This window comes from Anomalospiza imberbis, chromosome 3 (genome assembly GCF_031753505.1).
Source record: "Anomalospiza imberbis isolate Cuckoo-Finch-1a 21T00152 chromosome 3, ASM3175350v1, whole genome shotgun sequence".
NCBI classification, from domain to species: domain Eukaryota; kingdom Metazoa; phylum Chordata; class Aves; order Passeriformes; family Viduidae; genus Anomalospiza; species Anomalospiza imberbis.
In genome coordinates, this window is record NC_089683.1 from 82,193,268 (window position 1) to 82,207,523 (window position 14,256).

At 35.6% G+C, this 14,256-nt stretch overlaps 1 protein-coding gene across 3 annotated transcripts in view; it reads left to right on the forward strand.

Annotated features, from left to right (window-relative positions):
• Window positions 1–14,256, forward strand: part of AKT3 (AKT serine/threonine kinase 3) — a 147,897-nt gene that overhangs the window by 104,846 nt on the left and 28,795 nt on the right. For all 3 annotated transcript variants that reach the window (XM_068185416.1, XM_068185415.1, XM_068185417.1), the window contains exons 9-10: window positions 4,301–4,423; window positions 6,120–6,248. In XM_068185416.1, the coding sequence (XP_068041517.1) occupies window positions 4,301–4,423; window positions 6,120–6,248 (252 nt within the window). The remainder of the gene's footprint in view (window positions 1–4,300; window positions 4,424–6,119; window positions 6,249–14,256) is intronic.

Consider the following 14,256-nt stretch of genomic DNA (forward strand, 5'->3'; position numbering starts at 1 on the left):
ACTAAAGGAAATCATTAGAGGATTTTTTTTTCAAAGAGATTATTTAGATGGAAATATTGAATATGCTTTCCTTATACTGAGAATGTTTTTCCTGCTGCTGAATGCACAATCTTAAAATAATTCTTGTGGGCCAAAAGCTTAATTTTCTCTTCATTTTGTTTTGCTTTTAGGCTCCATGGGTGAAATGTTTACCAGTGTCTATTGATCAAAAATTATGTTGCAACGTATAGCTAGAAGGATACGTCTGCCACTGTAATTACATTTCAATACCTTTGTTGTACTGAAGGAATTACGTTAAAGTAGCATTAAGAAATTGAAATTAGATTTTAAGAAAGCAAACATTCATCTGGCTTAGCTGAATTGTCTAAATGACTCTTTATTTTTGGGGAATACTTTTGGAGTGTATGTTTCCCATTTTTTATTTCCAGTATATTACTTAAAAGGCTGAAAATTAAATATATTGCATACATTACTCTGCAGAGTACACTAATTCAGCTGACTAATAAGTTGATTAACTTCCTCACTCTGCATTTAAGGATAAATCCTTAATTCCAGATTTTGTACTTTGTAACAAATTTAATTGGTAATTATATGTATAATAAAATTAGACCTTAAAATTTGTTCAGATGGTTCTCTACATACGAATTCTGAATCTCCGTTCCTCTTGGCATTTTTGTTGCACAGCTCTTTCTTCAATTCATTAGGCAGGAGAGAACTAAATGGCTTGTTGTAATTGAACAAGTGGTATTACTGTCTAGAAAAAAAAAAAAAAGAAGAAGAAAAAGACAGAGGATTGGCAACCTCCTTAACAAAAAATAAGTAAACAAGAGAATGTTCCTTAGCCTTAAATTATGATGGTCCATGATAAGGGTGCTATATTTCTTTGGTATAGAATGTGCCTAGAAGCAGTAAAAAGTCTGAAACAATAAATGAATATTTTGAAATTTCAAGGTTGCTACTGCAAGTGCTTTGCAAAATCAACACTCAAATATAAAATGCAGAGCTGAGCAAACCCAGTACACAACAGCAAGAGCCAGACATTCAACTTACAACATGCTAAGTAGGTCAGTAGTGCGTGTATAACTTTAATGTATCAATTGATACAAGGTTGTGTCTTTTATATATTTGGCATGCTTGGATTTGCAGCTGAATATACTTCTTTGTTTGATCTTTGTTTAAATTTTTCCATTAAATTTTTTTATTAGGAAAAACCCCATGACAGCATTGTTGTTCAGTTTTTAAAGGCATATCAGGAAATTTGTAGCTCCAGTCCTCACTGTAACAATAGCACCCTCATGTATGCCATCAAAAATGTTATGTGCAAAATGGCTTTCTTTGTGCCAAAGCTATTTCTATTGCAATTCCAGTGATTTTACAGCACATATTTAATAACTGTAAGTCAATAAATAGTGAAAATGTTGGAAACCTTTTTTTAACCTTCCATTATATTTCTTCTTTTCCTTCTTGGACTTAATAAATATAATGTTCTTGTTCTGACAATTGTAAATAGAACACAGTGGCAGAATTATTCTGAAATAGTGAACCAGCTAATTAATTAGCTGAAAATTATGCTGTAATCCTCCTGTAATCTTCCTGCTTTCCCTATTATAATTTTAGAATCTGCTTAATATCTTTAGCATATATCTGAGTGTATGAATACGACTTTAATGTGCATGTTTATATCTAAATGTACATTCTTCATTGAAAACTAGCAAGTATGGTTTGGTGACAGCTCTGTTAGGTGCTATAATAATGTGAAGAAGCGTGACTGTGGTGTCACGTATACATTAAAATAAGCTGACTCAGAAGCTCACAGTTTCTTTGAGAAACACAACTGCTGTTAGTTGATTCTAGCTGGTCATTTTACTTTGAAGTTGGTGTTTTTAATTAGTATCAATAATCTTGTTGGAAATAAACACTAAACAAAGTAGATTTTTTTTATGTTAATTTGTCGGGCTATCAACTTTTAGATTCAGATTTGGGACATTTTAAATGGAAACTAAAACAAAAATGTTGGTGACAAGTATCCTGAAGTTTTAGAATTTTCTAAGGCTGCTGGATTAGTTCAGCTACTGGATTAGTCTCTTTCAAACAGAAAATTGCAGTCCTTTGGAATTGCAGTCCTTTGGAATAGATATGAACTGTAGGGCTAACTGGAAGTTACAAATTTTCAGAGTGTACTGACCCATATTTTTAATTACTTTTAATCCATCAAAACAAAAAAACACTCTTAAAAATGAGTAGCACTAGCTTATTTATTAGAAACCACAAAATAGACATAAAGGCATAAATTATGAAAATTTTGTATTTAGCTTAATGTGAATGAAATTCTACTTTGCAGTATTTGTTTCCTATTTAAATACTACAGAAATATGTGGAAAGTACCACACAAACTGGGAGATGTACTTGTTCTTTTCCCAGTTTGGTAATGCATGAGGAATTTCATGAAGTCAGACTTGGTTGCTGAGTGTGGATGGGTTTTGTGGTTGCACTGACCACTGGGCAGCCATCAGTACAGAGAGCAAGTCACTACACAGGGGGCTCCAGTCCCACCAGAATTGGTGCCTAAACAGGTGAGCAACAGGTGCAACAGACACACCTGCAAAATAAAGATCCTCCTTGTCATGCAGGTTTGCCTTTTTTATACAGGGTGTCTTGAGCACTGGAAGAGAAGTTGGAAGGGGAACCCAGATACAATGAACAAAATTTTAAATATTTTCTTTAAATCATAGTGCTTTCTCTGTATTCTGTGAAGTCTCTGCTTATACAGGTATATGCTGCCAAAAGACTCAGTTTACTGGGAATTTTGTTTAGGCTAAGACAAAAGTGATACACCTATTATGAATTACAATTCTCAGGAAAGAAGTTGATTTCTAGTTCATAGCAGTGACTTTTTAATTATGTTTTGAGAAGTCACAGAATTACCAAGGTTTGAAGCAACCTTGAAGATTACTTAGTCCAACCATGAACCAAGCACCACCATAATCACCCCTAAAACCTATCCCCAAGTGCCACATTCAGAAGCCCACCCCCTGAAAATAGCTGCAGTAATTCCTACACTGTTCTATGCCTTGTGGATAGTGTAGATTTTCTAAAGGCATAAAGTAGGATATAATAAGGACAGATTAAGCACACCATTGGCTTTTGTTTTATTGATTAGCTTTAGGGTAATTTTTAACCTACCTTGTCATTTCACAGTTCCCATCTACTTGATACTTTAAACAGTGAAAAAAGAAAAGCCATGCCTGCATGCATAGCTGTTGCAGATTTCACTGTCTATGTTTAATTTATAAATTATAACATTTTTTCTTTCTGTTTTGTTGATAGCTCCTGTGGTGAAGCCAAAAACATTGTAACATGGCCAATCTGGTCTTAAGGAGAATACAGAAATATACTCACTAATCTTTGCTTGAGGAATTACCCAAACTTGCTTTAAACAGTAATTAATACTCACCACTTCAGAAAACATTTGAATTGAATAGCTAAAATGTGCTTTTTTAGATGTTGTTCCAGGTTCTGAGGGTGATGTTTTATCTATTAAGATACTGACAACCTTACAGAGATTTATCTTACACTTTTTCATTGCAGCTGAAATTACTGGCAATACATAATCACTATTATTTTTTGCTGAAAGACTTTAAAGTGCCTGCAAAGTGCTGTTACTTCAAAAGTATTAAAGAGGAGACAAAACACCCAAACCAGTGTTTACATTTTAGCAAAGAAATACTAAATACACAGATTTGTTTTTTTAAGCCCTAATCATTGTTGCTTTGCTTTTTCTAGTGACTACTACTGCTAGCAGTATGAATGTATTGTTTGTAAAATGCCAATTCCCCGCTCAGTCCAAGTCTATTGAAGAACTAGACCTTTTTCAGTTCAAAGAAAAGTTATTAAAGCACTGTAAAACATGAGGCAGAACCAAAATCTGTACATTTTACTGATATTTCTCAGTGGCTTAAAGCAAAAATCTGAGGAAGTAGCAGAGGGAGAAGTACAAAATGATGCTGTTGCATACTTTTTTTTCTTTTTTTTCCTCTGGTAACTGGAGGTTAAATGAGTAGCAAGCAGAATGCCTTAAACAAGATTGGTATATTGATTAAAACGCTGATTTAACAGCTCGCTTTCTCCCTTTGGAAACCTGGAAAAGATAAGCCAGCTGCTGTCTAAGAGTGCTGAGTGTCCACTGAGAGTACACTATCTATCATCACAATATGGTGATGAGAGGTGTTTTATGTTTGTGTTAATTTCCCCCACTAAATCAGTAATTATTACAATCCTGTCCCTGCTGTTTACCCTGCAGCTGTTTTTCCATTTGTCGAGAGAGCGGGTGTTCTCAGAGGACCGCACACGCTTCTATGGTGCAGAAATTGTCTCTGCCCTGGACTATCTGCATTCTGGGAAGATTGTGTACCGTGATCTCAAGGTAAAAAAAAGAAAGGAAAAAAAGTAATCAAATTTTTGTTTTCGCAGAGACTATGGGGAAAAACACAAAGTAATTATAAAGTTGCACTATTCAGAGTTAATGGGGAAAAAAAAAAATCTGTGTTCAGTTTTAAGTTCTATGTGTGCTGGAGGAAGTTGTTTGATATAGTAATCTCTAGATGGGTACATTCCCTGACTTTAATTTGATTATAAAATGAAACAGGATACTGTAGTAGCAACACTTGAAGGAGATTTAAACTTCTGATCGTCATCCTCCCACCCACTGCCCTGTTACTCATAACTTAACTTAGATTTCAGTACAAATCTCAAATACAATTCTCAATCCCTTGTTGTTCCCAAACAAGGGAGGTGGTGAATTGGAACAATGTAACTGCATTCTTTTTATCTCAGCAACCAGGTGTTTTTGTATGCATTGGAAACATTTAAAAGAATTCAGAATAAGAATTTATTTCAGCATTGATTTAAAATTATTTTGTCTTTTGTATCTTGGGAAAGATTCCTGTTATTGGAATGTAGTTCATTTTAGATTTGCCAGCGTATACAGTTGCCAGGTACTCTGTTACACGCTGTGACCATGTTCTATGGAAAAATAACCTCTGTTTTCAACAGGAACATTTTCTAACTTGTGTAAGAGGAACCTCTAAATTCCATGATGGGACAGTTTTTTTTTTCTGTGCTGAGCCTTTAATTTCATGTACAGGAAATTGTGCTTTCCTGTTTTTCGTGCACAGTAGTGGAATTCATTCATGCAATCCCTTGTACTGAAACCCAGGAGAAGGAGGCAATGGTAGGCAAGTTCTGCTCAGGGAGGCAAATATAAAAAAAATATTGGGCTACCTGTTTTTAGCAAAATCTGTTGTAATAATGTGAAATGCTGTGAAATCCTGGGAAAATATAGAATTGTCTGGTCAAGGAAACACACTTAGACTCAACAGGAAATCTGTAATTTTGATTGTATTTCAGGCTTTATGTAGACTTACAGTGACAGGGCTATGATTGTTCTATATTGGTATTTCCACTACATGCCTTATTAGTAAAAAAACAAACCATTTTCTGTTGAGAAAAGTTGTTCAGAATGTTTTCCTTTATTTCAGTTCTATCTGTATTTTAAGTACAGCTAATTGAAACTTTTTGGGAAAGTGATATTAGCTATTATTCTGAATGCTTTCACATTTCAAAGCAAGGATCATATATTTAAAAAGCAATGCAAAGCATACAGAGGTATAAATTCACAATTTAAGAAGTGTCCTTTGCAAGTAGATAAGGAATCTACGTCAGGGGTTTTTTTATCAGTAGCTGACATGTCCCAAATTCTGTCTATTACTTAAAAGGTTCTGGAAGTTGGAGGTATTTTAAGGATTTATGGATACAGGCTGTTTCATGACAGTACAGAAAGTAAAAGGTATCTTGATCAGTGGCTGTCATGTTAGACCAAAGGAAACCTCTGAAGTCATTGACCTGAAATTTACTATTGTAAACTGTATTCGAGTATTAACTAATTATGTAATTTGTGTGGCAGTAAACACTGTTAAATGCTGTAATTTTTTTTAATTACAAAAGAATTACATTCTGTTGCAAGGAACAACTCTCTTTTTTTTTTTTACAAAATTGATGTAATGCATCAATCTGTCCTGTTAAGAAATACTAAGGGAATATTTTTTCTCCCCTCCACACAGTTAGAAAATCTAATGTTGGATAAAGATGGACACATTAAAATTACAGATTTTGGACTTTGCAAAGAAGGAATCACAGACGCAGCAACTATGAAAACATTCTGTGGTACTCCAGAATACCTGGCACCCGAGGTATGATTTAGAATATTTTCTTATAATACTGTATAAAATGTTTCTTTTCAATTTAATTTTAGACTGACAGTTTGCCCAATTAATACTCTATAGCTGTTATCCAGAATGGAATGTGCTGCTATTCTTTGTGGTGATTGTATATATATTAATGCTCTGCTTCTTAGTGTTTAAAAAGGCCTCTAACGTGCATTTTCCTTCTTATGTTTGCCTTCCTCTGTTAAAGTTTTTATCTTCCAATGATTTCTTCAAAAATAATCTTCCATCTGTCTGTCACTTGGAACATATGATCTTGCTTAACTGAGCTGTATAACTAGTATTTATATAGCCTCAGTGGAGGTGAGGGGGAATAGGAAGGTACTGATTTTGATGGGTTTTATCTGAATTCCTCAGTTGCAAGGAGAGGGAGTTGAAATTTTAGATATTTCTGCTAAAAGCAGTTGAATGTATCAACCTCAGAACTTGTTAAGGTGGGCACCAAAACTGGCTGTTTCCTATTATGTGAGCAGAAGTGGCATCCTAGAGTATGCCACCCCATCTTTCCCATTAGCTGGCACTCAGAGTGCCAAGCATCACACTCCTTAGAGATTGATAAAAAGATGGACATCAAGACATTGCTTTGGTTCCCCTTGCAGGAGCTCTGGTTGGAGGTCTGGTTTGGCCACTTGAGAATCTGTTGTGGAAGCTCAAGTAATCCAAATGATCTTCTCCATTATTATTAGTGCTGACAGCTCTGCCACTGGTGCCTGCTGAAAAAAGGCAAGGGAAGCACCACCAAGATTGTGTTTTGGCCCTGCCTGGCTTCAGTCAACAGTAGTGATTGAGGTGCTCAGAAATGTCACGCTGCCTCTTCTTAGGGGCTGCCAAATACATCTCCAGTACTGATATGAAAGGCAGCCTAATTTTCACTTAATGCTAAGGATTCTGTGGATGCTGAATTAGCCCTTATTTCCACTCTTGTGAGCATTCAAGATTTCTATTTGACATAGTGCACACCTCATACTGAGATAACTTTCTAGTCAACCTAAAGGGCTTTAAAAGGCCCTTCAGTCCTGCCATTTCGTGGGGATCTACCCAGCCTGAAAACTGTCTTAATTTTTTTTTTGGTAATAATTGTAGTTTCAGTTCCAAACTAGGTTTTCTCAATGCCTTTTGCACCATTGTTTGAGGCATAGAGTCCTGCTCACTATTCCATCTTTTTTGCAAAAACTAGGTTGCAGATGCTCCAACAGTAAAAGAGGGAAGTAGCTAAGACAGATGAAGGTATATTTCCTCCTTGCATGACAGTCTCTGAGGTGAAGGTATCTTTGTGAATTGATACAAAATTATTACTCAGGGCAATTTCAGAATTTCTTTTGATCAGTTAATAAGCCTACCTGTTGCTGCATTTTCCTCACAGACTTCTGTTTCTGAGATCAAAATAGTCCTTCTGACCCTCTGTTGGAAAGACTCTTTCACCTCACATTGATAGAGCCTAACCTCTGGTATAAGACCTGACACTAACTGTGTAGATAATTAGGAGGTCCAGAAAAATGCCCCGTCCATGCAGAGATCAAATGGACGATGTGCCACAGAAAAAAACTGTAATGAACTTGCCAGATTAGAGTCAATTTTCATCTGTGGAGATAGAATTCTAGACCATCATTGATTTATCAATTGTGGAACCCATATGGAAGTTAATGTGTACCTTCACCACACACTGAGCTGTTCAGGGTATGCAGGGCTTCTGGCTAAGTGGTCCATAGGTGCACCCCCCTTCTATTCTCCTCTCCTATCCCTGTTATCCAACACCAGTTTTCTATGGTCTAAAGAAAATTAAAATAGCATTGACTCTGTTCATCTTGCATCACTATGTGCTGAGCATAAAATACAGTAGGGATATGAACACATCCTCTAGGAAGAAAATAGTTGCCACTGTCAAATAGCAGGGCTTATATTTGTTAACAGTACAGATGTACATTTGTCACACTTATTGAAGAATGAGCAAGTAACTTTTTGTTTGTAAAATTTTATAGTGTTTTGAGAATAATTTGGTTGTATAATAGTGAAATTACCCTTATCATCTGCTGTAGAACAAATACAAGCCTAATTTTTTTGTGTGTGTTTAAGTGTAGTGGTAATAGTTAGTAATTCCCTCGGCTGTAAGAATCTGTGATATTAGCCATTTGAAAAGTATAAAATAGGTTACAATTTCTCACTTGGCAGTTTTTCAGGACAAAGAGACTATTTTTTAAAAGTCTGTTTCCATTGTTATTCTTCAAAGTAAGCTGTCACATTAGAGATCATTGTGGTGTCAGAAAATATTCGTAGATCCAATGAGAAAAAGGTGAATTGTGATCCCATTTAGGTAATGCTTCTTTTGCAGTTTTGGAGTGGCAAAAGCAGGACAGGACCACACGTCTTTCACAGGCAGTGTCACTTGCTTAAAAAAGAAAGAATAAAACTGAGGAGAGGACTTGTAAATATACCTGTGAGTCTTTTAAAAGCAGTTTGGATTTTGATAGTTTTCAGTTGACTGTCAAGGACGAGACCTGCTAATAAAGGTACAGACTGGTACAGACTCCCTTTAATAGAAAATTCAGGAAATGAAGCTACTTGGGCAGAGAAGTAAAATTTCTTTGGGGTCTGATAATTTATAAGTATGCTTCCTTGGATGAGGTAATAGTTTCAGGATCTCTGTATTTCAGTTCAAGTTCCTAGGACTAAGTGCACAGTCTTTGTTATAGGAGAGCAGTCAAATGTGGTACTAAGTTTTGGTGTCTTGGGAGAGACACGCTTTAAATACCAGAAATTACTTTTTAAGTTTTAAATCATTCTAATAACAGAAGTTGTTTTGACTCTGAACAAGTCTGTAAGGGACTTCATGGATGTCATTCAAATGACTCTTAAAAGATGTAGATGATCAATGATGTGTAGGTCTATTCTAATAACAGGGAAAATGGAAGGATATCATTATGTTTTATTGGCATAAAAATACATATTAGGTGGATGAATATGTATAAAAATGGTTCATATGTACAGATTAGATGGATGCATACCTATAAGAACAGTTCTATTTTATTTAAAAAAAGCAAACTATTTCTATATAGTTTATGCAGCTACAGTCACTCAAGGGTATGTGACAATGAACAAGAAAGGAGCAGATTCGTAGCCTTTACCCCTAGATAGAAAATGTGCACGTCCTGTAACTTATTTTAAAGTAAGACCAGTGAGGATTAGGGAGATATTAAGATCAATTATACAATGCTTATTTGGCCAGGTTTTTTTTAAGCGTTTTTTCTTCTAAAAATGGGAGTGAGAGAGAGATCATGTGTAATCAATTATTTCCCTGAGTTTTATCTCAGAGGAGTGAAGGCTAGAACTCTTATCAGGAGGCAGCTGCTGTCTCTCCTCACACAACACATGATTTCTTACTTATAGCTGTTCCTCTTAGGAAGGATATGGCTTTGATATAATCTAGAACCTGGTCATCAAAATTCAGTGACTGAATTTCAGCAAGGGAAAGCAGGCATGCTTATAACAAGAAAACCCAAACTTTTCCATGTTTTCAGGAAATGAAGTGAATTTTCTAAGAGTGTTGTGGTACATACAGATTACAAAAAGCTGACAGTAGAGTCAGAAAAAGCATTTTGTCACTTGTGCAGCTATACATTTATTTTTGTTCTTTTAACAGCTGCTTGGATTGGATAAGGATATTTGCCAAAGGCAGTTTGATAATATTTTGGAGTGAGTCTATGGTGATCTACCACATAACTTGTCTCATACGAGTTGAAGCTAAGTGCTGTGTGTGCTGGCAGAGAGGGAACTACTGAAATGCACTGAGACAGGCTAACAATGGGGATGGATGTTTCCAGGTTTTGCAGGCATCATGACAAAGCATTGTTCTTAACAGGGATTTTAATGCAGGTAGAAGTTGCAATGCCAGTGTTAAAGAAGAGCTCCTTAAAGTGCTGGGAGAAGCAGGAAGGCACTTGTTTGCAAACAGCTTGATGAAAGCTGTCAACACTGTGGGTAAACTGAGGCAAGCCAGTTGAGAGAGATCAGCAAAGGTGAGGTTGTTAAAACTTCATCTTACTCTACTACAGAGAAAATGAAGTTGCATGAGTAGTGCAGCTGAAGCCTCTTTCCCTTCTTTCCCCTTTTTCCATTTTCTTATGCGGTAGAGAAAAGAATTTGAGTACACTGAAGGAGGATAGTAAGGGAAGCTAATAGGAGGGAAAGGGAATGAATGAAATGAATGTAATGATGTCACAGGTAGAGTGATAGATCAGAAAATACAGATTAGAGATTAGAATATTTTTTTACAGAGAAAAGTTCAATTTTGGGCAGGAAAGAGGGTTTGGACTAAAGATGATTATGTTATTTTGTTTATCTTTTCTAAGTAGGAACTGATAAGGTGTGTTGCAGGGAGACACAAATGGCAGGAGGAATTGATGAGCAACTTGAAACTGAAAAGAAGCTTACTGAAGAGTTGTTTGGTTAGGAATATAGAGGAACTGAAGGACAGAATAATTTTTGTCGTGACTTATGCAATTTCCTTTTAATCTCCTTGTCTGTTAAATTTCATTTGAATTTGAAGATAATTGAGGCATCAAAGTAATGTGCCTTTTGAAGTTCTGTGCAACTTTTTATAAATAGTCGCTATGTGCCATTATTTTCCACCTCTAGAACTAGTGGAAAAGGGAATTTGTGGAAATGGCATAAATTAAAGGAAGGCTGCTGTTAAGGTGTTGCAACATGGATATGCAGTCACAAGGTTTTAAGACAGGTGTGCACCTCTAAGACTTGAAGAAAAAGAGATGGTGGAAAAGAAACTTTATGTTGAGCTCAGTTTTCCATTGTGTTCTAGAGGGCAAGTTCTCACTAATATTTTGTTACCTCTGGTAAGCACTAATGGAAGATTGATTGTTAGGGTTTATCTAGGGGAAGGGGCAGTTCCTGTTTTTATTGTGCTTCTTTTTATTTTGTTCACTTTAATGGTAACTCTTTCTTTAGAGGAAGGCTAATGAGACACTCTGCCAAATTGTCTGCATTGATAAAAACATACTGGTGTTCTGGTTCATATGGTTTTGCTGAAGACCTGATAGGCCTGTAGTGGTGCTACTCTAAAATGATGGAAAAAAATTCTGTATGAAATTCTCATAAAGTGAGGATAATGCATTTTTAGAGGATTGGAGGTAAGTTTTTTTCTCCAATTTTAGCCTTGTTTTGTTCTTTTCCTGTGAAAACTGTATTGGGAAGTGCATTTACAAGCAGAAATGCTGTGTCATAGCATTAGTGTCCTGGAAACAGACATTTCCATCATTCAGCTTTTGTGCTGTGATGGCATTTTCCAATTACTCTTCACCTAAAGCTAGAAGCAGTATCTGCTGCATAGTAAAAGAATTGCATTGTATTTCTATGCATTTCTACCCTTGGCTTAGTGTCTTTGCTTCTTCAGGCATTTTCTATGAGATTTCTTACACCCTTGTAAATATGAGAGTCCTTTTTCCTTGTCCTGTGGTAGCTTGGAGAGAAGACTCAGGCTGTGATGTCCAGAAGTAGGCTGCTTGCAGCATCTTATCCTGTGCCTCAGGCAACATTGTGCAGACAGACTCAGTCAAGAGGGATGTGTGAACTCGTGTGGATATATTTCTGGGTTTTGTTCCTCCCTTTCAATACAATCTTTTTAGTGCTGAGCTAATTATGTAGTCTCAGTTTTACTGTTGAGTTAGAGTACCTGATCAACTTTCCAACTGTAAAACAGTTTGAAAATCAAATGTAGCTTACATGCAAGACCCAACAAAATTAGAAGTGTTAAGTACGTTTTGGCAGTTCACTTTTATTATGCCCAGTCCTCAAATGTACCAGCAGACAATCATCTGAATGTTAGTTATTTTTCACATGCTTATGTGATCACACAAAAAGTACATGCTAAAAAGAAGCAGATGGTGACAGATGGGGAAGGTTGAATAAGGTGGTTTTGGAAACCTAGAAAAATGCACTTCTGTAATAGTGTAAAAATAAAAATTCTTTGATCGCCAAGTTAGAATGAACAAAATAGAGTGTCCTCCCCACCACCCCCCCGAGAAAAAAACTCAATCCAAAACTTTACTGATAAAAAGAAATGGAACCCATGAGTATTCAGTATATATTTAGCAAAGTATGTTGTATAGTTTGTTTTGTCCAAGGATAGAACATTAATTTTTATCAGCCAGAGACTTAGAAAGCTGGTAGTTTTAATCTTTCTTTCTTTTAAAATGATGAATTCAAATCAATTGTGTTCCATGCTCAAAGAATGCCATCAAAAAGGTCATTCTTTATAATAATACATAGGCAGTGTTGCCGGTTATGATAATATTTTTCTTCTGATGTCACAAAAAGCTTTTAACCCTCTTATTGTAATGATAGATAAATTATATGTGTAATGAGGATATCTGTAGGACCAGAGCTAATTTGTAACAGGCAACATTACCTCTTTCTCATACAAGCAAATGCAAAGCTAAGTAAATAGAGAAGGACTAGTCAACAACAACAAAAAACATTTGTGTGGACCCCATCTAAGGACATGCCTTACTATGAGGGTTCAAGGTTTGCTTATTCATTTGCATTAATTTAATGAAACTTCAACATTTGTATCTATTGAGTTATAGTAAAAAAAAAATCTTTAAAAAAATGTCAATGATGAGATTTATTTTATTCCATAAAATAATAAAGTATCTAACCTGATGGATATTAATTGCCAAGTCTTCTATGAACACTGATTAAATAATTATTTTTTCTTTTTGTATTTCAAAAATAAGAAGTAGGTGTTTGTCTTAACTTACAGTGTGCGGTGTTACTGTTTCCTGGTGAGGCAGAATGCTCTACTTGAAAACTAAAAAGCCTCAAGTTCTGATAACCTGTTCTGATTTTCTTGAAAGTATAGTTAGTTTGCTCAGTAACTTAACAGTGTAGTTATGCTGTAGTGTTTTGCTTAACTGATTTTTCTTTTGGCTTCAGAAGGATAGTTGAAATTTATTTTCTCTGTGTTTACCTAAATGCTTCACGCATAATCTGATTCTTAGCAGAGGCACAATAGAATTTATTTTACCTGTGGAAGAGTGGTTTAGTCTTGGCTTGTGCTCTTGAACAGCTGTCTGTTGTATATTTGGCAACATTTTGTTTCTGGGTGAGGACCAGTGAAGGGGGGTTGAGGAGAAATAGCACCTATGCCTGAAAATATTTTCCCTTCTGATTTATGGGAGATTCACAATATGGAATGTTCTCTTTACACTAGAGTTCCAAGCCCCAGATTATTTTTTTTATGTTGTGAGGAAATGAAAATGCAAGAAGTTGTTTTACCTTGAAGTGCTCAGATCTCATGAAAATTCAAATTTGGTCTTTTTTTCGGTTTGGTTATCACTTATCATGTTTTAGTGTCCCACATTCTGTCATCATACGATCCTAAGTCATCAAAAATGCTGGTGACTTGAATTTCAGCACTTTTGTCAGCTTGGTATTGCCAGTGGGCCCCTGAGATGAAAATGATGAAAGGTAGACAAGGCAGGGTATCCAGAGCAGAACATCATTTATTGGCAATAACTGTTACCAAGACCAAAACCTGGGGAGCATTTAGATGAGTGTAGGAAAGCATTACTTTGTTACACAGACAGAAGAATTGCTGCAACATCAGATAAATTAGCACAAAAATTAGACTTTCTCCTGGAAGCAGATAACCAATAATGTAAAAAGAATTTGCATTTTCATGCTACCTGGTTAATCTCACCAGTCACAAAAATCAGTTGTCCACCTGCAGTATCAGACTTCTCAAGGGAAAAGATGTGAAAATATGTGAAAATAATGAAACAAACTGAATACTAGAAAAGAAGTTAGCTCAACACTGCCCATAAACAAACTTTTGTATTCAAACCAGAACTTTAAAACATAGAGAAATTTTCTAATAAAACACTTTTTTTTGGTAAAAAAAATGTAAGTATGATAAATCTTATAAAAACTGTCTCAAGAACATTGCTTGAAACTTTTTCATTAA